The 25,903-nt window shown below is 46.4% G+C and overlaps 1 protein-coding gene across 4 annotated transcripts; it reads right to left on the bottom strand.

Annotated features, from left to right (window-relative positions):
• Positions 1-1,405: 1,405 nt before the first annotated feature.
• On the bottom strand, positions 1,406-25,903 carry LOC122157227 (charged multivesicular body protein 3). 4 transcript variants are annotated; one of them, XM_042812730.1, is made up of 7 exons: positions 25,616-25,893; positions 23,533-23,672; positions 5,643-5,703; positions 3,717-3,896; positions 2,821-2,942; positions 2,134-2,248; positions 1,406-1,943 (listed from the first exon to the last, which is right to left on the bottom strand). In XM_042812730.1, the coding sequence occupies exons 1-7, from the start codon at positions 25,839-25,841 to the stop codon at positions 1,810-1,812; spliced, it is 978 nt and encodes a 325-aa protein (XP_042668664.1). In that variant the 5' UTR covers positions 25,842-25,893; the 3' UTR covers positions 1,406-1,809. The 4 variants fall into 4 exon arrangements, with proteins under 4 accessions (XP_042668664.1, XP_042668663.1, XP_042668661.1 ...); XM_042812729.1 differs by lacking the exons at positions 23,533-23,672; positions 25,616-25,893 and adding an exon at positions 6,051-6,157; XM_042812727.1 differs by lacking the exons at positions 1,406-1,943; positions 2,134-2,248; positions 2,821-2,942; positions 3,717-3,896; positions 5,643-5,703 and adding exons at positions 8,417-10,569; positions 12,222-12,337 and having other exon boundaries at positions 25,616-25,903.

Genomic DNA, 25,903 nt, shown 5'->3' with positions numbered 1-25,903 from the left:
GAGCTGTGAAGATGATAAGAAACAAATTGCCCTCAGTCAGCTCTTGTTTGCTTTGCAGCAGAAAGGGAGCACTTGAGTTTCATTGCTCAAAGCTGGGCCCCAACCAGAAGCATTGGGGCTGCTGTGGGCTGTGCCTCTGTTTGCCTCCAGCATGAAAGTGAACAGCACTTGGCTCCTCCTTGCTTCGTCAGCTGGGACCGGAAGCTGTTGGGCAGCTCCCAGCTCTGAGTGCCTTCTCTGAACACAGTCACTCTTAACTTTCTTCAGTAAGTCTGTCTTAAAATTAGAGACTGCTTACTTTGCCTGTGAGGCTCCGTGCTCCTGACCTGTTGGAACAGAGGCAGCATGGCAGTGCGTGCTGCCTCTGCTGCATCGAGATGAGTTTTGCCTGAAGTTTCCCTTTGGGAGGAGGCATCCTGTGCTGGGGATTCAAACTCCAACAATGTGCCTCTTAAACAGCAGCTAACTTCACAACCACAGAAGTACCTGGTATGGTTGTGATGATGTTCAGACAGCTGCAGGTGACTTCACCTTTCAGTGTTAAGATGCCACGTACGGGATGGAGTTCTGAGCATTTGTCAGTACTCTTCTTTTCAACGAAATTAATGAAAACTGAAGATGGAGGGGCTTCTTCTCGAGCTCAGGGGGCTTTATTGGAATGTCTTTGTATGAAATTTCAGAGCAAGGAACTGAGGTGGCACAAATGGCAACAGCAGGTTCAAATAAAATTGCTCTCTGTGAGCAGGTGCTTCTCCAGCCTGCAGCAAGAACTGTTACAGCAGTGCAACCACCTTCCTCACAGTATCTTCAAGCTGCTCTAAGGGACCTTGGATCCACCCCCCCAACCACAACGAGATGAATTCCAGCAGCCATCCTTGTTTATATTGTGACTGCAGTGACTGCACCAGTGTCAGATGAAGCTCACAGCTGCTGGCCTGTAACACTGCTGTACTGTGTTACCGGGTTTGGATGAGCAGAGTGGGTAACAGATGCTGCTGCTCAGCAGTGTTGGGCCACAACTGTTCTGCCTGGGGGCTCTGTGGGTACCAGGTTTCATTTCACAGATCTTCAGTTAGTTGCGTTTTGCAGTATTTGGACAGGATCTGTTGTGACCTGCACCAGCCACAGGCAGAAGAGCTGCCACTATGCTAAGCACAGTGCGGGTGCCACAGCTTGCCTTTCATTTCTGCCACCTCCTTTCTCATCATTTTCATGCTGTTTATGCTTACTTGTTCAAGCTGTTGCTTCTTCCCGTGCCTACCTCCTCTTCTGGCTCTGTCCAGGCTTTCTTTTTATTTAACAGCTGCTCCTGCATGAAAGCTTTTCTTTAGCTTTGTAAACCCAAAATGGAGCTGCGAAAGGCGAAAAATCTGGAGAGGTGCAAATGAGCAGCTGTGTCCATGCATCACTTTAAGAGCAGCTTTAATAAAATCTGGAGTCAGTCAGTCAGTCAAAGACCTCACACCACAGAAGGTTTTGGTAGCTGATTAAGCCAAAGTGCTGTTTAGCTTGAAGGAGCATCCTTCCCTCAGAATGTACTTCAAGACCTGATATCTGAAAACACATCACATTACAGACCTTTGCCCTTTCACCATCATCTCCCACCTGAGACAGGCTGAAAGAAAAGGGGAAAGTAATCTCTTGAGACTGCAGCCCCCAAGAAGAAGTGTCTATTACAGTAGTTTCTTAGAGAATACAGGACTCAGGCAGAAAAAAATATATTACATAAAATATTTGCACATGTTAAGTGTTGCATTTTGAAGATAGAACATCCCATAGTGGAACAAAGGCAAACTGTACATTTCCTCCTTAGCTACGCAGCGTAGCCAATCGTGACTGCATTGCTTCAATGTCTTCCTCCTCGTCAACAGCAGCAGCTGCTCCCATGGGTTCTGGCTCTGGCAGAGCATCTGTGACTTTACTAGGTGCTTTACCCAAGGCTCCTGTGAACAACATAAAGAGAGCCCTTAGTGAGCATTATGTTGTAATTTAATAATCAGCAGCTCTTAGGTGGGCGTTTCAATAATTCTGCCAGCCACTGTCAAGTAACACCCAACAGCTGTCTGACTTTACAGGCCCTCATGGCTGGGGCAGTGGGATTCATTGGGCTCCTGGTGGCCCTCAGAGACTCACCAGCTGTAATTTCAAACAGAATTTTGTCAATTTCCATCTCTGCTTCCTCCTCCATTTCATCCTCATCCTCCATACTTTCGAAGGTGTCCTCCAGCATCTCCTCTATGATACCAGCCTAAGAGGAACAAGAAGACAGCAGGTCTTGGCCCTTGGAAACTGGAGAGCAGTCATTTCCCAGTCTGAGTTTCCCAGTCTGATGCCCATCCAGGACATCCAATCACTGCTCAAGCTTTTCTGAATAAGACTGGCTGTAGTCAGATGTACATTCTGAGCCTGTATCTGTACAACTGGTGCACAGAAACAGCAGTAAGAAACGAGGATTAAAGATGCATGTTCTCACATTCACACCCTGCAGCTGTTATTCACTTCTGTTGTACGCTGAAAGTTGAAAGATGCTACAGCATCTCCAACCCAGCTTAATGCAAGTTTGCATCACAGAGGCATCTGTACTTCATGTGCTTCAGTCATAAAGCCTAAACTACATGACAGGCTGTACAATTTGTGTCTGACATAAGCTTCCCTTCTTTCCCATCTGCATGTAAAAATACTTCCCTACAGGGCCTGGCACGACATGGCCAAAGCCTTCTGGTGTATAATGGTAAAATGGTTCAGAAGTTGCACAGTGCTTCAGCTCACTGGACAACCACCCCCTGCTCACCCACGCCTGATCTGTGTTACAGATCTTACCTTCATCATCTCTTTGGACAATTCTCTCATGGTCGCCTGGATTTCAGGGATTTTCACTAAACTCTGCATAGCTTTCATGACTTCTGTGCTCTTCTGCAATGAACCTGCTACTCTGAGGACAGCTGTGAAGGAGAGGCATAGAATAACTTGAATGATCCCTGTGTCACCGAAAGGAAGGAAATTATATCCTCCCTGTGCAGATAAAAACTTGCATTTAGGCAATTTAAAAGAAACGTACAGCCTGCAACACAAACCCCAGACTGAATTCTACATTCTTTCTCACTGCTTGGTCAGCATGTCAGAACATTCATAGTACAGTGAAGATGCCAGCAGCAGGAACACAGAGGCTGCTCTGCATCTTTCCTTTTAAAGAAAATCCCAATCTGCAGGAATGGCCCCAGCCTCTCTGCTGAATGAGGTACGTGGGGAGTCACCTTTTGAAATGTTAAGTTTCAGTAGCTTACTAACCTGGAGTTTGGGGACTTGCCTCCTTGTTGCCAGTTCACTGCAATGTCACATCACATAGATGCAATCTACTCGTGGATCTCAGTCCTCATCAACCCCAGAGAGGAGGATTAGGCCCGAGTGCTGCTGATGTTCGTTCAAAGCTGTGTGTTTATGCTGTGCTGGTACATGGCACTGATGGGAGCTAAGCACCCATCATGGCTGGATGTGGGGACTCAGAACTGCAGCAGCCAGATCCCTCAGGACCAGGACCAGGAAGAATTTTCCAGGTCCTGAAAGCCCCCCAGAATCAGCTTCCTTTAATAAGAGGAGCCTGCTTCTAAATTCCATCTCGCTCAACTCATCCTACAGATGACCTTCTGAAAATGGAAATTTAGCTCTTGTCTCTGGAGCTGGGGGGAGTCATTGCACAGGGGCTTAGAAGTTCTTACCAAGCTGGTTCTTCATCCCCATGAGAACAGAGTTCATGTGAGCTTTGGAGGCATAGAGTTTGCTTACAGCCTTCCTAGAGCGGATCAATTCCTTGGCCAGGATCACACACACATCCTTCTGCCCCTTTTTGGCAGCATCCTTTATCGACCGTTTCACCTTTTCCTCTTCTCTCTGAATATCTGAAGTGCAGAAGAAGATGCACAGCCAATAGTTACAGACTGCTATGGACTTGGGAGAAAAAAAAACAGTCATTTGCTGGCGTGTATTTTCAAAGAAAATAATTGTTCAGGTTCTGGGAAGGCAAACCAAAGAGAGCAAACAGCAGAGTAATAACACACAGCGCTCTGCTTTTCAAGACATCTCCAAAAGCGTCATGAATGTAAGAGCAAAATAACCATTAAGAAAAGGAAGGAACTCCCATTTCTGTGTGCTCTTTAGGACTTCTACATGGGAAGTGCCACACTGCACCAAGGCCATTCGTTAAGTCAGTCTGGAGAAAGTTCTGGATAAGTGAAATTCATCCTACCAGATGGGACACGGGTACATTAGATCTCTGCAGAACACTTCAGGTTACGTAGAACATTTTACTTGTAGAATTTCAGAATGATGACATTTCTGTACGACAGACCAACTCAGCCCCAGGACCACGTTACTTCTCCATTCCAGATGCAATAACTACCCTGGTTTATTTGATTTCAGCCCCTTCCCCTGCCATGAGAAGAGAAGGTTCCGGGGAGACCTCATTGTGGCCTTCAAGTACTTGAAGGGAGCATCTAGATAAGCTGCATTGCTGGGCTGAGGTGAATGGGATGAAGTTCAACAAGGCCAAGTGTCGGGTCCTGCACTTTGTCCACAACAACCCCATGCAGCGTTATAGGACTGGGGATGAGTGGCTGGATGAGTGTGAAGAGGAAAAGGACCTGGGGGTATTGATTGATGCTCGTCTGAACATGAGCCGACAGTGTGCCCAGGTGGCCAAGAGGGCCAACGGCATCCTGGCCTGCATTAGAAATGGTGTGGGCAGCAGGAGCAGGGAGGTGATCATCCCCCTGTACTCAGCACTGGTGAGGCCACACCTCGAGTACTGTGTTTAGTTTTGGGCTCCTCACTACAGGAAAGGTATTGAGGCCCTGGAACGTGTCCAGAGAAGGGCAATGAAACTGGTGAGGGGTCTGGAGCACAAGTCTTATGAGGAGCGGCTGAGGGAGCTGGGATTGTTTAGTCTGGAGGAGACCTCATTGCACTCTATAACTTCCTGAATGGAGTTTGTGGTGAAGAGGGGTTTGGCCTCTTCTCCCAGGCAATGAGCAGGACCCAGGGAAATGGCCACAAGTTGTACCAGGTTTAGTTTGGACATGAGGAAAAACTTTTTCTCTCAGAGAGTGGTCAGCCATCCCAGAGAGCCTGGGATGGGTGCCCAGGGAGGTGGTGGAGTCACCATCCCTGGCTGTGTTCAAGAGGCGTCTGGATGAGGAGCTGCAAGATATGGTTTAGTGCTTGTGGTAGCAGTAGCAATGAGAAGACGGTTGGACTAGATGATCTTATAGGTCATTTCCAACCTTGTGATTCTATGATTCTATGTAAACAGGAAGGGAACAGCTGTTTATGAGGGAAGATAGTGACAGGACAAGGGGGAATGGTTTTAAACTGAGGCAGGGGAGGTTTAGGTCAGATATTAGGAGGAAGTTTTTCACACAGAGGCTGGTGAGGCACTGGAACAGGTTGCCCAAGGAGGCTGTGGATGCCCCATCCCTGCAGGCATCCAAGGCCAGGCTGGATGTGGCTCTGGGCAGCCTGGTCTGCTGGTTGGTGATCCTGCACACAGCAGGGGATTGGAACTGGATGATAACTGTGGTCCTTTTCAACCCAGGCCGATTCTATGACAAGGAAGGCAGGGACACAAAAGAAAAGCCAGAAGGACGCACCTCTGATCTGTCTGTCAATGACTCTCATTTCTTTCCTTATCTTCAGGGACCATTCGTTCACCTCAAAATGAGAAAGCGCGAGAGTTAGCTGGACTCCAGCTGTAAAGGGACGCTGTCCTGCACGATTCCCCCCAACGCAACCACTCGCACCAAACCGCATCGCAGCCATCGCCGCTGACCGCAGCCCCTCGCACGGCGCTCGGTGCCTCGCACTCCGCTCCGGTTCCACACAGCAGCACGACGGGACACAAGCGCTCAGGAAACGGCCGCTGCCCGCGAGGCCGAGGAGTCGAGTCGCAGCCCTGGGGCTCGGCGCCGGACCCCCCGCTGCCACGGCAACGGCCCGCGCCGCCTCCCGGTCCCGCACCCCTACTCCCGCCGCCCGAAGCGGTCCCGCCGGGCGCTCACCAGCTCCTTGGGCGGTTTCTCGGGGGTCTTGCCGAAGAGTCCCATGGTGGAACCGGCCCGCCCGGCGCCGCCTTTCCCGCCCCGCCCGCTGACGGGGCCTTGCGGCGCACGGCCCTCTACGCCTGCGCCGATGGCCGCCGCCCGGCCTCGTTGCACATGCGCGCGCCTCCGCCCTGCGCGCCGCCGTGAGGGAGGGGCGTAATTCGATTGGCCACGCCCCTTACCGCGTCAGCCCCGCCCCCCCGTGCCGCTCCTGCGGCGCCAGAGTAATCGCGGCGTTTAAAGGTTGCAGAGGCTCAGGAGCACGGAAGTGCTGTTAACTTCATCTCACCGCGATGACTTACAATCATACTTACCCTTGCCGACCCTGCACACAGCAGGTGGTTGAAACTAGATGTTCATTGCGGTCCTTTTCAATCCAGGCCATTTTATGGTTCTACGGTGCTGTGACTGTTTTCCAGTTCCCACAGAAAGCCGTTTTAATCGTACTCACAAAAGTGGACAGTCCACCTTTGTCTTTTTTTCCCTTATTCAAAACCTCGAGCAGAATGAAAGCAGATCTGAGGATGCTTTGGAAAGGAGAGCTCTCCTCTGGGATCAGAGAGCAGGAAAAGCAGCGTAGGAAAGCAGCTGTCACTGAACGCGTGGTCAGCAGCCCCGCGACTGAGGACTGGGACCAGCGCTGGCAGCAGGCAGCCAGCAGGGCCACGCAAACTCACAGTGCAACTGCCAGCCTTGCTCTAGGCCTGGCCTTTTCTCTGCTCCCCGCTTTTACTGTTTGGGGGTAGACTGAGATCCTGTGCTCACAGTAAGCTCCCTTTGGATGCCTCTGCAGACACGACACGAGCGTTTCCTAATATAAAGGCACAACACTGCTTTCTCTTTCCTGCAGGGACCGCCAGGACAGCTGCTGTGGATTTTGAAGCAGATGCATCCAGCAGGATCTGGATCACAGCAATTAATGTAACGCGGTTCACAGGCACAGGGCGACAAACCCTTCAGTCATTCCCATCCACTGTCCGTAATTATCTGCACATATGGAAGTGCCCTCTGTGGCTCTTTTGCTAATTAAGCAGCACTTTCGGTCATTTATCAGAAGAATTGGATCAGGAGAGCAAGCGAGGTCATTAAATCAGCTGGAACAGGTGTGCACAGCAGCTCACAAAAGCAGCTGACCCAGCGCCCAGCAGCGCTGCCTGGCACGGGCTGTGTGCTGGGGTTGGCTTTCCAGCAGCACGCGGTGCCCTGAGGACACGGCGCCGTACCAACATGCCCTCAAGGTGCTCAGCAAACCACGCAAGAGCTGTGCAGAAATACAGGCAGGCTGGGAGCTGCTTACAGTAAGCACGTGTGCTTACAGCACTCAGTGCGATGGTGCTTCGCACACTGCAAGCTGACACGCTCTGTGCCCTCACTGTGCCTCCCACCGCTCCGCCTCGGTAACGAGGGATGAAGGACATGAACCGACAGCCCTCTGTCGGAATAAAAACACTTTCTGCAGTACAGCAGGGCTGGTGATGCCCCTTCTACCTCCTGACCTCAACGCTGCGATAGGATATGAGAAAAGAAGCACTGCTCAAAACAGCTCTTCTGATGATTAGGAGTGTCCTCCTGCGATGACACCTGCTGATGGGAGGTGTGAAACATTTGGTGACAGAACAAACGTGTCCAGGTCCCCTGCATGGATAAAACAGTGCCAAATGGCTTTGTGAGCACTCACATCCCACATGTCTCTAGAGGCACAGTAAAGAGATGGATCAGAACTGCAACTGGCACCTGCGTTTATGCTTTTCACTGTTAATTGTCCTCCTTTTGTACCACATGGGCAAGAACTGGGGAGGAGACAAAGCAAAATTTCCTCACTGAATTTACAGTCAGCTGATTCCTGAAAGGCACAGCCAAAGCTGCACTTTCTTACTGAAATACAAAGAAACCAGACCCCATTTCTCATGGCATCAAACAGCTGTTGCTCTTCTCCAGGCAATCAGAAATCACTGCAGAACACCAACACCTGGAATGTTCTGCCTTAACAGGGTGCTCGGGTCACTCTAAGGCATTCTCCCCCTTCATGATGGTTTGCTTTGAGACTGGAGACCATGAGGCCTTCATAGATGTCTGCAGATGAGATACTGGAGAGACAGGTTGTAAGGAAGAGGGTCTGAGAAAGCAATCTGTGATCAATTAGGAAACCCCTGATCAAGCAGAGAACCTCAGTGAGACACCACTGCCTTCTGCTCGGCCGGTGGTTCACTGGATCACAGAATCCTTCGAGTTGGAAGGGACCTCTGAAGGCCACCTATTCCAACTCTTCTGCAATGCACAGGGACACCACAACTACCTTCACAGTACAGAAATGAATTCCAGCATTCCTAGGAGATGATTTATTAGTCACAAAAGTTGTGTTATATTTTTATTGTCTTCACAGATAAATCAGACCAGCAAGACATCTGTAACTATACACACAAAATATTTATCAAAACAATTAACATTACAAATCTCCTTTTAAAATAATTTATTTCACGTATCTCTTTTTAAACGGTACTGTCTTATAACGTACATTATTCAACAAGGATGTGCTGAACAGACTCTAAAATAAGAAACACTTAAATTAAGCAATCATCTCCGGTTAGAATTTAGATTCCCCCCCCTATCCTCACTTGTAAACGTTTGCTGGGATACGCTTCTGGTGGAGGTTTGATTTTGTGCTTACAAAAACAGCGTCGAGTTTCAGGATGATGAAAAGAAAGAAGTTATTGTACGGTAAGAATGCATTCAGTTCAACACACAAGGCAACCAAATAACTCTGCCATTAACGTTAGATCATGTATATTTTAGTTCACTGCACTAACATTTAAACTAAAACTTCAAACCACGTAATCTTTTAAGTGACTAACATTGAAAAGGCAAGCAGTAATATCCTGAAAGCTGACACAGGACACGGACGCACGGCTAAGACGGGGCATCGTTGGACAAAGGCTGTGGTTGCATGTATGGCTGCTTTTTTTTGTAAGAAGCCCACCTGCAGACGGGGCAGCAGTGCCTTCCTCCCGCCAGCCACATCACAATGCAATTCTGGTGGAACACGTGGCCGCACGGCAAGCCCATGAGCAGGCAGCCCCTCTCGAAGTTTTCGAGGCACACCACGCATTCCGTGCAGTGCAGCATCCCAGGGGGCCACGCTGACCAATCCGGCTCGTCTGCGGTGCTGTACGACCCGTACGACCTCGCTTTCCGTTCACAAGGCTCCCTGTGACAACATGGACTGGCACACGAACAGCTGTCGGCACGGCAGCGAGGCTCTCCTGCCCTGCGCCTATGAAATGTATTTGGCTCGTCCTCCTCCGAGATGTCTTTTTCACTGCTGAACACCTCTCTGTTCTCACTGTCAGAGTCACTTTCGCTGTCTTGGAGGGATTCCAGCGTTTCGTCCGAATGGATGCCGAGGCATTTAAACCTCCACATTGGTAAGTTTTTGATATAATCTGTTGGTATCAGAGGGTGAAGCCAGAGATCGGGGAAGGCCAAACGCTCCAAGAACAGATCTGGGTCTTCGTCCCAATCCGAGTCAAAAGGGAAGTGTTGAAAGGAAGCAATAGGGTGAAACAAGTAGCTGGTGTACCAGTCCCACAGGCTTGAGAGCCACTCTAGATTGTTAGCATTGACTTCATCGCTGTTGTTATTGCGTCTTCTCTTCTTCTCAAAGTAATCAATCAGCAAACCATGGCCAAGGTACGTGCTGAGGAAGAGCGCTGGGTGCGAAGAGTAGAACATCCAGTCGGCTCTTACCCAAGAAGCCAATGTAGTTGTGTTAGAGTACCTGAAGAGTTTTAAACTGTACTCATAAAAGCTGTCTAAGTAAGGTAGTTGCAAAAAACCCAACACGGGTAGCCAGGAAATAATTAGGAGTGAATTATACGTCCCTAAAGTGCTTATAAGAACCACAAATCGCTTTATAGTAGCGCCTTGCGTAATGAACAGGTCCATCCAAGCCATCAGATTAACCAAAACTAAGCTTAAAACAAATAAATCATTAACTTCTGGTTGCAACGAGCGCAAAAAGGAATCCATGGCACGCAGTGATATAAATTCACCAGCATTACTTCCATACCTGTAAATCCCTTCAGGAGTCCTAAGTATGTAGGATGGTGTCTTGTAGATACCAATTTCTGCCATGTAACTTTTATTGTCCCAGTTTTCCACGTTCACAAAAATAAACTCTACTCTCCCGGTAAACTTTACACTTAGTGCAGAGAAGAAGGCTGGAGGCTGGTCGAGGCTGGCAAATAGGTATATTTTCACACGGTACTGGTCACTTCTGTTCCACTCTTCTCTTAAATGTTCAGAGTTGTAAATGGTTTTGATCCGAGAAGCAGCGTGGGCTGTGATCCATTTGAAAATGTGCTCCACTTCAATTTTGCGCCCGCTGTATTCTTTAAGCATTACTTTTCCCTTGGAGGTGCTGGTCTGTGGAACTGACATAATGAGGGTGGATTTCAGCCAGCCCCTCCTCCTGCAGTATCTGCAAAGAAAACGGCAAGTTAGATGATGGAGCTGCATACTCCTGCAGCTGCAGTCCTTACATCTCCTTAATGAGCCCAGAAATTAGACACGGTGAGCACCTGGGAGTTCTTACAGATAACAGCATGAAATACAGGCATCCAATCATCTCTGACAGAGAGCACTTACTCTTACAACACATCTGTTATCTCTTTTATCCATCTTTTCTGTCTTTGTTATCTATCTTACAAGAAAGCCGTCAGCGGATATGCATGTGTCAGATGCTGAAAGAGGAACAGCGTTCGTTTTCACTGGTTATTATAGCAAGGCCACACATTACACAGCATCACACAGAATCACAGCATGGCCAGGGTTGGAAGGGACCTCAAGGATCGTGAATCTCCACCCCCCTGCCACATGCAGGGCCAACAACCTCCCCATTTAATACTGGACCATTAAAGTCACCTTGCCTTGGAACTGGCTTTGAGAAGAACGCAAGTAGACTTTTTTCTCTACACCACAGAGCTTTGGTAGCAGAGCTATTTTTCATAGGCATTCTGACCAAAAAAAATAACCATCACAATGCAGGTCAATGTCCTGCAGCTTTCAGATAACTTCTCCCAGTGCTTCCCTCAACCTAGTTTTGCCAGTCAGCAGCAGGGTGAATTTAACTGGCATGTTGACAGCAGATTCAATGAAGTGAGAAGGCTGTGCACTTCTTACTGGGGCCATTTTGGAAGGATGCAGGCAGGCCAACTGGTGTGGTGAGAGCTCACCATAAAACTAGCAGAGGCTGAGATGGGATGAACTCATGAGGATTCTATGATAAAATTGAGGCTAATTAGGAGCTATGCAAAGAGAAACACCGCCAAAGTTTCAAGATGCTCAGGTATCAGTGCTTTTACTATATAAGATTATTTCTCTAAACACTGTGAAGTCTAAGAATCTTCCCTTCCAATTAACTTTGCAATTTCTGTAAACATTTAGCATTTGAGATACATGCATAATCCCCAGACCAAAATTCTAGGCCAGATTTCCTGTCATGTGAAGCAAATGCTTCCAGCACAACGCCATTAAACGACTGCTTTTGCAGCAGCACAGGATTATTAATAGCTTCTTTGACTCTGCTTTTCTTCCTCATTTGAAATCGTACGTAAACAACAGAGAATCCTGCACAGCGCGCTGCCTGCTGACAAAGGGTGTGTTCATGTCTGTATGGAAGCATGCACGTATTTGTCAAGGAACAGGACAGCAATAATCCTGAGGAATAGGAACTGCTTTGAAGCTTGGTGCTCACCTGTGTTTCTCCTTTCCAGATAGCAAAAAAGCATCTCTGCAACCCAGAGCTCTCTTATATGAGCTATATTCAGCTGCATTCTAAGCAAGCAGTTCCTGTCCATGAGTGCCCTAAGGCCAGATTCTTCTACTCATTCTCTACCACTGCTGTATGATGCTCTACACAGTCTCATCATGCATTTCCCCCACAGTGCTTTAGGAAGCTGCAGACCTGTGTTTATGATGCTGATAAATAATGCAGCAGAGAATTCTGAAGAGACTTTACCAAAGATATAAACAAAAGCACCTTCTATCACAGCTGCTTTTACAACGCAGGAAGCCCAGCTGCCGGAACACAGCTCAGCCTTAAACATTCTGGATAATCCTTTAAGAATATACCTGGGGTCACTGGAACAGTTAAAAGTGCCAGTACGTATGCCGAATCTCGATACTTTCTTCACCATTTTCTCCCAGTGGACTTTACCCACCAGTGGACTTCTGTCGTTCGCTATGACCTATTGCCAAAAAAAGATAATAATTCAGTATCACAGTAAGTTGGCTTTCCAAAATAAAGAGCAAATTTCATGAAAAGAGAGATCTGGTCACTCGATATCATCTTCCCCTTCCCTTAGACAATGCAATAGGAACATAGAACACAGGTGCACCAAGTGTCTTTGGTGAGTGACACTCTAAGACAGAAATACTCTTTGTGCAGAGAGGCAGAAAAGCACACTGTCATTTAAACTTACAACATACCAAAGAAACACTGTCTCAAAGCAGGTAAAACGCATGTAAGTAGAGTGTGTGGACCTGATATCAGTTTATTCTGCCATCAACCACCTCTGAGCAGTGGAAACTAGTAATTAAACTCTCAGATAATAACCCAAAATCTTCTGCCAGTGACTCAGTCCATGAGGTTGTGTGACTTCTCCACCAACTCCCATGTCCCACCTGCAATTCCAAGATGGTAATTCATTTTGATAGATCCCAAGGTCTAATTTGCCATGCTGTATTAAAGAAGTACTTCTGGTTACCTGCATGTAAGCTTCTACAGGTGTCTGCAACGAAGGATAAGGACTGATAACTGCACAGGGAAGGGGAAAAAAAGGAGAACCTGCCTGCCTGCTGCTGGCAGCTAATGCTGAATGACATGCCTGATCATGTGTTATTCCATGAGCTGTCACAGTTTCTATTTTAGAAATGCCTCACATGCTTCCACAAGCTGACTGGCAACCACTTGAAACACGTTTTTAAACCAAGTTTTGAAACTTCTATTTGTTAGGCATTTGTTTACCCACCATTAAACTGCTCCCAGTCGTTTCTAGGCTTCATAACCCGAAACGTCAGCTCTCCTCCCTAAGTTAGGCTGCCAGCACGATGAAGAGCTCACCGTGTACAGGCTGAGACACTGGGCTGGAAAGCATGCCCAGCATTTGAGACTCAAAAATGTATCTGCTTTGTGCTAAATAGCATCCACTCAGAAACTGAAAATAAATGGGTTTACTGCACCGGATGTCCTATATGGAGACACGAAGCTGTACTGAAGCCACAGATTGCACTGCTCAATGCGTTTAAATAAAATCACAGTTGAAGATTGAGATGGGAATCCTTCCAGCCCTTCTCAGAACACACACATCACGCAGCTTGCCTGCCCATGGGCTGGCTAAGTGTAACCTCCAGGCACCCAGATAACCAGCTGGGGACACTGCTGTATTATTGAGGCTTCTTCACATCACCTGCTGGGTATTTTCAATTTCTTTCTTCTGTATACTTCAAGCCAAAGAGACCACATTCCTAAAGACAACTTGAGACATTTATATCAGTAAATCCCCAAAGCTACTACAGCACAATAAAGGCACCTGGCTTAGTGAGGAGTCATTACGTTTTATTAAGGAGTTCTGAAATAAACGTTGGAAAGTGTATTACTCTCTGGGCCAATTGCTAAGAGATCCTTCTCACTACACCACACTACAGCACCCACTGCCAGAGCCCAGAGAATGCGAGGCACTGCAGACAGGTCACCAGTATGTCTCTGTGTTTGTCACACTGGCTGTTGGTACTGCCTGATTTTCAGGCTAGGTTAATAGCAGATTCCCTGTTCATTGCAGGGGAGTTGGACTAGATAGCATTCACAGGTCCCTTCCATCTCTAAGGATGGTCTGATTATAACTCCCATCCTATCAAAGTCTGTGCTGCTGGAGAAAGTTACTTTGGAAGACAAGGGTAGAGTTGACAATTTTTGTTTCATAACCAAATAGAACTTTCCTATGGTTTTGCACACTTTGCAACATGCTTTGAGCTCATGCTTTTTTTATGTCTTCATTACCAAAAAACAACACGACCAAAGATGACTGTTGCAGCTGTTCCTCGTAGGCAACACCCACTGACAGCATTGGGAGTTCACTGCACAGAGGCACTTTGGAAAGCAATCATAGAATCATAAAGGTTGAAAAAAACCTCTAAGCTCACTGAGTTCAACCCACCCCCACCAACAAGCCAAGTCCCTCAGTGCCACATCTATGTGCTTGTTGAACACCTCCAGGGACGGTGACTCCACCGCCTCCCAGGGCAGCTGTGCCAATGCATCACTGCTCTTTCTAACAAAAGCCTTCTCCTAACATCCATCCTGAACCTCCCCTGGTGCACCTTGAGGCTGTTCCCTCTCATCCTATCACTGTTACCTGTTTGAAGGGGCCAACTCCCACTGTGCTCCAACCTCCTTTCAGGGAGTTGCAGAGAGCGATGAGGTCCCCCCTGAGCCTCCTCTTCTCCACACTGAACGATCCCAGCTCCCTCAGCTGCTCCCCATAAAATGTGTGCTCCAGACCCCTCACAGCTCCACTGCCCTTCTCTGGACACTCCAGGGCCTCCACATCCTTTTTGCAGAGAGGGGCCCAACACTGAACACAGGACTCCATCATCTCTGTGGAAGAGGGTGTCAACTACAGGGTAAGTAACCACGATGTAATCCAGTCTAAAGATAACTTACAAACACTTCTAACAGATCTTATTTAAGAAGTGTGAATTTTCATCAGATGAGACAGTTAGCTGATAAGAACTGTGGCTGAGGAGAGCAGGTAAGTGAATGCACAAGAGGTCTGCAAGTTCTTCGAGGCATCAAAGAAATCCACATTTTGTATTGAAAGCAAGGGGGAAAAGTTGTCTCAAAAATGAACTTAGTGCTCTGCCTCTGTTATCAGATGAAGAGAAGATGGCTGGCTGGGGACAGGCAGGCATGTTTATGGCACCTGAAGCTGGAAACAAAACTCAAATAATATCATGCACTTCAAATCAGACTGAGCAGAACTGCGATGCAGTGAGCACACAGAATTACAGATCCACCTGCAAACATTTCTTGTAAAACCACCGTCACGGTGCTTTGCATTCTGATGGGAAGTTAGTTACTATTTTTAAGAGCAAATGAAAAACTTATCCCACTACTTTGATCTCAACAAATTGCAGAGCAAATTTTAAAGGCACAGAGATGATTGAATTTCCCATCCCCTTCAGCATGGAATCCTGGAATTGCTCAGGTTGGAATTACTGAAGTTGTATCATTCCTGTTAAGATGAGAGTAAAAAACCAATCCTCTCCTGGAGACAATGAACTGGATTTAAAGACAAAGGAAAGGTAGTCATCTTTTCCCAATCTGGTACAGCGTTAGTGATGTGCATGGGAAGCTTGCAGGTGAAATGGGGATCAATTTTTGTAACGAGTAAAAAAAATACAATAATCAGAAAGCAAATCAGAAATTGGCTGAGGCAAGAAAATATCAAAATGCCAGAAAGGTATTAACAGAGTTCTTAATGGATTTCTCTCAGAGATCTGGTCAGTGTATGTCCCTATTACTGCCCTTCCTGCAGAAAGCCCAAAGCCATTCACAGCTGACACAGCTGGGGAGCACGGGGAAAAAAGAGGATTGTAATGCCATACAAACCTCATAAAGCAGAGTGTCAGGAATGAAATTGAAATCAATAGCAAACAGGACACTGGGCGTTCATCAGGTAGAAAGGACAGTGGGATGTGAAGCGTGGGGCTGCAGCTGATCCAGCAGGGCTGTATGGCATCAATAGTAACTGGCTGTGAGATAAGCAAGCTCAGGAAATACCACACCTGGCAAAAACAAACTGCTTGACTGATTCCATGCACTGGGAGTAGCAGGGTAGGCATTTGGAGTCACTGGAATTGAAGGGCAATGTCAATTCAAGCACAATCAGAACAAATTAGCCACGAATACCCTTAGGCCTAAAGTCAAGGCACATTTCCAAGATGAATGGAACAGTCAACAGGAGCACCACACACAGACAATCTATTTTAAAGAGAGAGCAAGGTATTTTATAAACATTACTCCACAGCCTAGCAGAGGTGAATTCGCTAATCCAGAAGGTCCCTTCTGGCCATCTGTTCCACTCTGACTGGAGAAATCAAGAGTAAGCTCATAGGAAAAAAAAAAACAGGTATATTTTATGGGATCAGCCAGCACTACTGGGAAACTGACATTTACAGGAATACAAGCCCTTCAAGCTCTTCTTGTTATTAGCTGCATTCACGTTCTGCAAAATATCACCTGTCAGAGTGACAAATAATACAAAGAAGATAATCCAATTAATCCATTAATCATCTTAATGGGCTAAAAGCATCCAACAGGATCAAAGTTACCCCGCCATCTGACAATCCTACAGCATGGAATACATCTGGTACCTACTGTACACATCACCCAGGCCAGAGGACTGGATCTGAACTCCTGCTCTTCCTCTTCATGTCAATGTCAATTTGCATGAGTGGAACAATCAGTGTGGCAGAAGAAACTGGAGAGGTTTTGGCCCTCATTGGACTCTATCTATCTACCAGGTTTCTCTGGAGACTCAGACATGAGTTTCTTCAAACACATCAAAAGGTCAGGAGACTCCCAAACAACTGTTGTGAAATACTGCAGGTAAGTTAAGCTACCAAGATGTGCAAAGCAAAGATGGAAAGTCTGCACCTTGGAGAACTCAATTTCTATGTCGTGCAACTGAGTTTTCTTTTTCACTTTCCACTATACAACCACATACCTAAAAAGATGGATTTCAGATATCACATGAAAACAAACAAAACAAAAAGCACAGAATTAGTCACAAAATCACCAAGGTTGGAAAAGACCTCCAAGATCACCCAGTCCAACCACACACCCATCACCAATATTTCCCACTAAGTCACGACCCTCAGAGCAGCAGCTAAACATTTCCTGCACACCTCTGGGCTGGTGACTCCACCACCTCCCTGTGCTGCCCATTCCAGCACCTGACCACTTTTTCAGAGAAGTTTTTCCTAACATCCAACCTCAATCTCCCCTGGTGCAACTCGAAGCCAATAGAAAATATGAATTGAGGGACACAGGGGCCGTGTCACTTTGGAAGTACCAACACTGTGATGACTTCAGCAGGCAGTTGTGTGAGTAGCTTTTGCATTGGAAGAGTTCTCCTGACTCTCAATTAGACAGAATAGTCCCATGGACATAAACAGGTGACGCCAATTAAGAACCTAATTAATAAAATCATTTTGATCTATAAGTTAAAATAGCCAGTGTTATGACATTAAAGAAGCAGACAGACTTTAAGAACAAATGCCCCAGAGAAAGAAACATACATGTTTTGAAAAATACAATGTCAGTGAGACATTTCTTAGAATCACAGAATGGCCTGGGTTGAAAAGGACCACAATGCTCATCCAGTTCCAACCCCCTGCTGTGTGCAGGGTCACCAACCAGCAGACCAGGCTGCCCAGAGCCACATCCAGCCTGGCCTTGGATGCCTCCAGGGATGGGGCATCCACAGCCTCCTTGGGCAACCTGTTCCAGTGCCTCACCAGCCTCTGTGTGAAAAACTTCCTCCTCATATCTGACCTAAACCTCCCCTGCCTCAGTTTAAAACCATTCCCCCTTGTCCTGTCACTATCCACCCTTGTGAACAGTTGTTTGCTTAATCCAATTTGCTTAATCCAAAAGGAAAGTCCTTCAGGTAGAGGCACAGACACCACAGTGACCACTTCATAACTTTCACTGATGCAGCTGCACCATAACTCCCCAGCCTGGTCATTCCCAGCCATTGTTAAGGATTTTTCTAAATTATTCTATGAAACTTTAAGAAGATAAGTACCAGGAAAAGTTGTAATGGCTACCAAAGAGACCCCAGGAAACATTTGCTGTAGCAAAATGCAGAGATTCCTGTTCTGGTAGCCCAGCAGCGTTTGAACACAACACAGAAGCTTCATTTGAGCACTCTCCTATTTCTGTTCATTCAAATCAGATATTGCTCAATCTCTTTTACACCACTATGCAGAGATTTCAAAGCTGGCCTTTCTAACAAGGAGCAATCTCAGTAAGTTTTGAAGCTCTCCCACCATGGAGACTATTCAAACATCACAAGGCACGAGAAGGAAAGTCAGACACTGAAAAATGAAGAACAAACAACACTTTGTGGTGCTTCAGCACTCATTATTTTAACCAATTCCAGCTCCTTTAGTTATTTTCTGTTCCTCCTCTGATAGTTAAGACGTACAAAGAAAAGAAACATACTAACCACTTGATGTGTAAAAACTATTGCAAGATGGAGGAAAGAGCTTCCATGCAGCAAACAGCAGTATGTTCAAAGATACAGACCCTGAAGACCTGTGACAGGCAGCTCTGTTAAGAGGACATTTTAAAATCACTCCTTAAATCTATTTATTACCCAGCCCAATGGCCTCAGAAACCCACAGTAACCTCAGCAACACTCCAGAGAAAAACATCCTGACAGATTATTTACTTTGCTACTCAACAACCCTTGTGCTTGGGTCCTTTGATTAAGAGCCACTCTACTTGTATTTGTTACATTGCACCAGAGATGGGAATACTAAGAAAAAAAGGGAACAAAATAGAAAGGCAGAATGGAGATGACACAAGAGAAGCTCAGAGATGCACATGTGTTTTCTACATTATTATTTTTGGGTTTTTTTGTGATGGAAAAATATTCACGTTGGCAGCATCTCTGAGCCATTATGGCATATGAGCGTGTGCCATTAAAGGAAGAGAAAGCTATCCAAACGAAAGCACCAAGGGAAGCTCCAACATTATCCAAGCTGGAAGTTAGCCAAGACACCAGGTGTCAGGCACACCTGCTCATACAAGCACACAACGTTCTGAATACACACAAATAGTCAAAACTCGGTTTTACAGCCTGGCCACAAAGACAGCTTCAAGTACCCATCAAGACAGGGCACTGGGGAGCTGTAACACAGATTAAATCGCAAGGAAGAACAAAACCTGGGAATTGAAGAGCCATCATCACCCTCTGCACACAAACACATCCAGGCAGTCCCCCCAGGAGCAGTCAGCAAGGCAATCTCTGCATGAAGGAACTCAGACCGCCAACTGGAAAGACCTGCATGATTTTGCCAAGAGCAAAACCCATTTCTAAGTTATTTAAGGCAGTGGTAAGGTCACACGTGTGTGAGAGCTGTCAGCACGGCTCACCACTCTCCAGTCTGAGATATCCAGAATCACAGAGGACCAGGAACTCAGTCAGGGTGCCTGCAGTGGGTAAGTGAGCAAAGGCAGCCTCATAGCTCTGCACAGAGCACGTATGCTCTATGGAAGCATCCACAAAGATATAAAAGCTGAAAAACACTCGTCTTCCCATGTGTCTGACATAGTTGGGTTTTTTTTGTCATCAACTGTTACTTTACTATCCTTCCACAGATAAAACAGTAGAGATATTGGGACAAGTCACAGAAATACATCTAATTAAAACTGATCTGGTGTGTTACTTACTAGAAACATGGGAAAATGGGAAAATGCCTATTTATGATGTTCCTGAATGCATTCAAGGCCAGGCTGGATGTGGCTCTGGGCAGCCTGGTCTGGTGGTTGGCGACCCTGCACATAGCAGGGGGTTGGAACTGGATGATGATTGTGCTCCTTTTCAACCCAGGGCACTCTATGATTCTATGATGATCCATGAATGTCTGCACCTTCATTCATTCCAAGACATCTCACACACAGTTTATTATTCTGCACTGTGCTGATGAAACTGAATTTCCACACAGTCTCTCTATGCCAAGGACTCACAACTAGTTCACAATCCATCTCTATGGATTAAAGATGTCTGGTTTCTGTTTTTTGTTATTTGCTTTTTTTTTTTTAACTAGTCTTTTCCAAGAAAGAAACAATGAGAAATTTGGTTAAAATAGGTAAAGACAGAAGAGTGCATCTGTCAGAGCACATAACAATTAACTACCTGGAAATTACACGTAGTTTTTCAAGGCAGGCAAGCTGTTCTACCCACCAATCTGAACAGCTCTGTTGAGTCCTCTCCACATGCAGGGGCTGAAAATGAATGAGCTGTTATAATGAATTAGCAAAGATATGCAGGCACTGTGAGAACTATCACATTTCAGCTGATGCTGTTCTACACCCTTGGCCGGATAAGAAGGCTCTCCAGAAGGATACTGAAAGCTAAAATGGGGTATCCTATGGTAAATGATCCTGAAGGGCTACTGGAAAAAATGGCACAAACATTGAACAAGGTATTTTAAATGAGCTAAGTGCTTACACCTAATTTCCTTCTAATGAGAACAAGCAGTCACCTGGCAAATTTGAAAAGGCAAATATGAAAATTACTCTGCAGACACGCAAAAGCAAATCAAAGCAGAAGAAAGATCACCAAAACTCCACACGAACATCCCTCACTCTGTAATTACACCACTTGAACATGAAGCTCGGATGCAGAACAGACTGGGATGGAAGAGGCATGTGGACATGGCACTAAGGGACGTGGCTTATTGCTGGCACATGGCGGGGCAGGCAGTTGGCTGGGCTGGTCATATTGGTCATCTTGAAGGTCTACTCCAACTGAGGCAGTGCTGTTATTTTCCACTCACAGTCACATCTTTCGCATCTCTCCCAGCCATGCTGCCTGGTAAACATGTTCGTCCTGCTGCCTCTAAGCCAAGAATGAAGTTCTCTTTGCTTCTTTCTAACACCATGTTACCAAAGGTCTTTTTTTAAACAAAAGAAAAGCATAAATTTAGATTTTAACTTCATTCAAAGATTTTTATTTTTTTTTTTAAAGATCTTTTTATGGATCTTTTATCAGATGTTTTTAAAAAGCCTTAATGGCTATGTACACTGTTGGATGTGACAGGCTTGTAGAGGCTAACCAGAGAGTATTAAGGCATAGCAGAGCCTGGAAAAGCAAGAATGTTGAGTTACTCCTCTGCCAATAAATCAAGCAGCACCATTCTCTGCTCCAGAAGCTACCATTCATCCTTCCTGCTCGCCAGAGAAGTGCATAACAGCAGCTGGCAAGCAAGAAGAAAAACATAAAAGGAAAGGTGATGAGATCATGAGCTAATAAGAGAGAGAACATGCTGCTGTCGGAGGCTCTACGAAAGTCCCACAGAGGAACATGGGACACTTGCTAGCAGCTACACTTGTAAACAAACTACTGCTGTACCACTGAACCTCAATTCTTTGCATGTGGGTTTCCAGAACACGGAACATAGCCACAAAACACTTGGTTTCCCTGCATACGGTCTCTGACTTTTTCCAGGTTTGCCTTGCCAGCTCTAAACGATAAATTCACCTCTGAACTGATCAGACACATCAAAAAATAATCGTAGTTTCCTCATTTTGCTCACATTCTCTGCAGACAGTGCATGCTACTACATTACCAGCTTGTGCCACCCAGAAATCTCATTTACATGCACTGGAAAATTAAAATCATCTTCTGAGTCTTCATCCTCTGATACATCATCACGATTGTCTCCCAAACCCAACTCAACCAACACAGCCCAACTCAGCACTGCGTGAGCTGAGCCAGAACCATTCCTCCCCCTCCACTGCTTTCCCAGCCTGTGTGGAACAGATTCAGGGTCAGGAAAGAACCTGGAGCTCCTTTCTGCTTCCCAGCCGGCAGCAACAACAGAGCAGACCATTCCTCCCTCCTCTGTGGTCACTGAACCTCTACATAAAGCATCCTCGGTCTTGCACTGTCCCCTGCCTAAGCTCTGAGCTGAGCAGCTGTTTCACAGTACGCTGAAAGGTAAAGGAGAATGGGAGAGCAATCAGGAGTTGGAACTGGAAGGTGGTAACAGGAAGATTTGCGGGGAAAAAGCACATGAAAAGAGCATGGAAAAACCTGTGAAAGGACACAAAGAATCCAGTGCAGAAGTGAAGTAATTGTGGCAAGGGAAACAAATGAAAACACAGTGATGAAAACTTGAGGGAAGGCAAAAATGAAAGAAAGAAATTTGATATCTTGAGTGGTTTTCATTGCGGAGAAAGAGACCAACAGCATTCAGCAAGTAAATTATTCAGTAAATTTCAATAATGTTTCTTTCCACAGCTATTGTGACCAACTGAATAGCTGTGCAAATATTTCCAAGATGATGACAACATTCATCACATCTGAGATATCAAAATGCAGCCTGACTGACTGGCTATTATGAAGCTGGCTGAAAATATATTACCATTAAAATTCAGCAAACAACTGACAACAGAACTGCCACATTTTACTCTTCTGAACTGTATGGAGAAGAGTTTTTTCACATCATACTCACATTTGTCAGCTAGCTGAGAGACAGTAAGCACAATGTCACTCAACAGCCCTCTCTCTGCTTGAAGGATTCCCTTCTGTACGATTTAAACCTGAAATTTGGACTCAACGTTCATTTCCAAAATGCCAATGCCATTTTGACTACGCAGGTAATCCTTCACCTCGTTGTCTATTTCAGAGGTGGCAATAGCACAGCTCTAGTAACAGAAAGTCATTAAATCCTGGTAATCAATTGAAATAGAAAACATGAAAGTAGGAGACAAACCGCTCACTGCAGGAAGGAGAGCTGTCAGGTAAACAATTGATTATCTGGGGGAAAAGTCTGACTGCCCAACGTGGCTGGTCCCAGGAAACTTTTGCCTAAAAAGATCTCTTATCAATGGAGAAGTTGATGAAGGAAAGTATTTTTTCACATTTTTAATTTAGACTACTTATCTTATGTTCTCATATGTTATCAAGAGTGATGATAAATTGTTCCAGAGCCTCATCTGCAGAAGCCTAAATGTTTTCTTGTTCTCATGCAGCCCTGGGGAAGCTCGCTGTAAATCAATGGGCCCACAAGGTTTGGGGAAAGGCAAACCTGAAGCTTCCAGAACATACTGTGCAAACAGGCTGCTGGATCAGAAAGCTGCACCTGTCTCCCTTGTGAAGAGGTAAGAGAGACTGCTAAAGTGCTCTGAGCCCCTTAAATAAATAGACACTTAAACCAATCGGGTCTGAGCATGTAATAAAAGAAGAGCAAGACCAGAGGCACTGCTCCTGTGCCAGCTGGGAGCATATATACCTAATGCACTTACTTCACACTATACACAAATTTGCACAGTACCAGGGCCAACTACTTGCACAGTCTGTGTGCTACGGTGTGTGCTGCTCTGCTTGTCTGCTGGCTGTAAAGCATCTGCCTTCAAAAAGCAATCCTCTCAGCAACAGGTTTTCTTCTTCTCTGTATAGGAACTCTGTCACTTCCAGTCTTGCTCAATTTTTAGATCAGATTTGCTCCTTGTGATCTCCCTGATGTGGTTTATCTCTGCCATCATCTCCCTGTTGCACATTTTTCTTCTAGTTAACCACCCTCAAAAATGTTCAAAACTCACTTTGAATGTGATACATAAAAATACACGACAAAACATCCATACCTGTACCAGCCAGATCCCGTCTTTTGTATCTTCCACAAGCTCATAGAAATGCATTTCACCACTAAAGTTCGTACTTGAAACTGACTCAGAGGCTTCTTCCTCCTTGAGGGCAGAATAAAGTTCCCCTTCCATAAGGTCACCTGAAAAAGAAGCAATTGGAGACATTCTGTTAAAACATCATGACAGATTACTTAATAGCAGCAAATTCTAATAGTAACAGTGAGTCTATTTCAGAAAGCAGCAGTTTCACTGGGTAGATTTTAAATGGGTGCTCAAAACCCTTGTAGGAAGGCGACTGAAGTTATTTTAGTTCCATCCATAGGGACCTGACTATGAACAATCTGACAACGCTTCTGATTACACAGACATACCACACATGAGAGTAAATGAACATCTCCTGAGCCTCCCTATCTGAAAACAACAGCATCTCAGTGGCAGGCAGCAATCTGAATTCACGTATCTTGACTTGCATTTCACAGGACAGTAATTTTGGAGCAAACAAATTCTCAGCACTGATCATTCAAACAGCATTTCAATCAGAAATACGGTACCTAAAAACATGTTGAGTGTCCCACAAGAAGCAAAAATCCAACACAGAACAATTCAGCTGTTGGGTTCTGTTTACAAAGTTGTGAATTAGTTCTCATCAACTCCATCCTAGCGAGAAAAGGGGCTCGTGGTGAAATCATTTGATGTTTCCCCCACAACCTCATTTCCTCCCCATGATTTGTTCTGCCATCATTACTAACATTCTTAATAACAACTGGTATTTTTGCAACTAATATGTTCAACTTGAAGAAATGAAGCTTTGCCCGAAGAGGCTGCTTCCTACAAAATGAGGGGGGAAAAGAAGTGCTGTTACAGCAGAAACACTTGAGAGCTTTCAAAAAGTATTCATGGAATTCAAACTTCAAAATTAGAGAAAAATTCTGCAAAGCCTATTGGCACTAGAATTGTTTCCATGACATTTTAAGTCAGTTAATACAGTTTGTTTGGCGTTAAACACTTCCCTGCAGCATTTGCAGCCCAAACATAATGACATCATGAAAGTACGTGACAGCCAAAGAGCGAAAGTGATTGGAAACAAAACCGAAATTGCCTCCTGGAGCCTACTGGTGAAGCAGGAAAGTGAATAAACAACATAAATAAACAACAAACAATACAAGCAAATTAGATTTAGCTGCCCAGCTTTAACATCAATTATTAAAGCCAGTTAGCATTTTGTGGCTGTGACCTCCCTGTATTCATCCAAACCCTTTTCTGTCTTTTCTGTCTGGTTCCCTTACTGAGCACCAGCATTTTTCTCTCTCTAACAGCAGCCCTTTGCCCCGTGATTTACAAGCAGCAATGTCCTGCTTGGCTGGCACTATGCTGATTACATCAGCCCATCTCCAGCCCTTTGGGCCACTTCCCTTTGGGCCATCTGTACTTTCCATGCACTCCTGCAGCTCTGCCCACTCTCAGTGCTGCCAGGCGCCCCACAGCCCCCCACTTCCACGGATCTGTACCAACTTCTGCACCACTTTTCCACGCACAGCACCCGCTGATCCCACAGCTCTGCTTCCCTCATCCCCGTCCCGATGACACCTCCCAGCAAACAAGCGATCCGTAGGGAAAGGGATGCAGAGAATAAGCCAGCCCCCACTAAATAATAAATAGCAACCCGCCAGCCTGCGTATCTTTGGATTCTTTCCTCCTCGAATTCTTTCCTCCTCGTTTTTCACGGCCGATGACATTCGCTTTCAGCCGAGCGCAGGGAGCCCAGAGCTGCGCTGCACACCCGAAAGCAAAAACCACCTCCCGACGGGAAACCATTTCTTGACAGCCTGGCCGAGGCCTTCGGAACGCCGCCCGCCCGTGCCTCCCCCCACAGCCGCCCCACCGACAGCCGAGCTCGGGGCACTCAGGGGTCACGCCGGGCCCGCGCCGGGCGCGCTGACGCAGCGCGGAGCGTCGTGCCGCCGTCGGTGCCGCCGTCCGAGCGCCGCCCGGGGCTCCCGCCGCAGCACCGCGATGCCCTTGGCCGGAGCTGCCGCCTTAGGCCCGAGGGGAGGGAGGGAAGGGAGGAGGGAAGCGGCCCTACCTGACTTCTCCACCAGCTCCCGGACATCCTTCTTCTCGGGCAGCCCCGAGTGCCCCAAGCCGCGGCACTCCAGGATGGTCCGCAGCTTCCTGAAGCTCAGCGCCACCGGGTCCACCAGCTGCGTGGCGAAGAAGCCGGTCTCGTACCACACCACGGCCTCGAACACCCTGGCCAGGACGAAGAGCACCAGGAAATACAGCAGCAAGAAGCACAGCTTCAGCCACATCTTTCCCGGCGGGCGGGCGGGCTGACGGACGGACGGGCTGTAGAAGCCGGGGGGGCCGGCGC

Source organism: Centrocercus urophasianus, unplaced genomic scaffold, assembly GCF_019232065.1.
Source record: "Centrocercus urophasianus isolate 14NV4802_14NV808 unplaced genomic scaffold, USGS_Curo_1.0 seq_13, whole genome shotgun sequence".
Classification (NCBI taxonomy): Eukaryota; Metazoa; Chordata; class Aves; order Galliformes; family Phasianidae; genus Centrocercus; species Centrocercus urophasianus.
Note: the sequence above shows the minus strand (reverse complement) of the source record. Positions and strands in the feature narration are given on the sequence as shown.

Bases quoted from the DNA above. Each gene is read 5' to 3' on its own strand.
- LOC122157227 (XM_042812727.1), bottom strand. From the start codon at position 25,841: ATGTGGCTGAAGCTGTGCTTCTTGCTGCTGTATTTCCTGGTGCTCTTC. The intron at 23,673-25,615 runs GTAGGGCCGCTT...CTTCTTTTTCAG, and splicing joins GGAGCTGGTGGAGAAGTCAG to GTGACCTTATGGAAGGGGAA. The intron at 10,570-12,221 runs GTATATTCTTAA...TTTTCTTTGCAG, and splicing joins AACTGTTCCAGTGACCCCAG to ATACTGCAGGAGGAGGGGCT.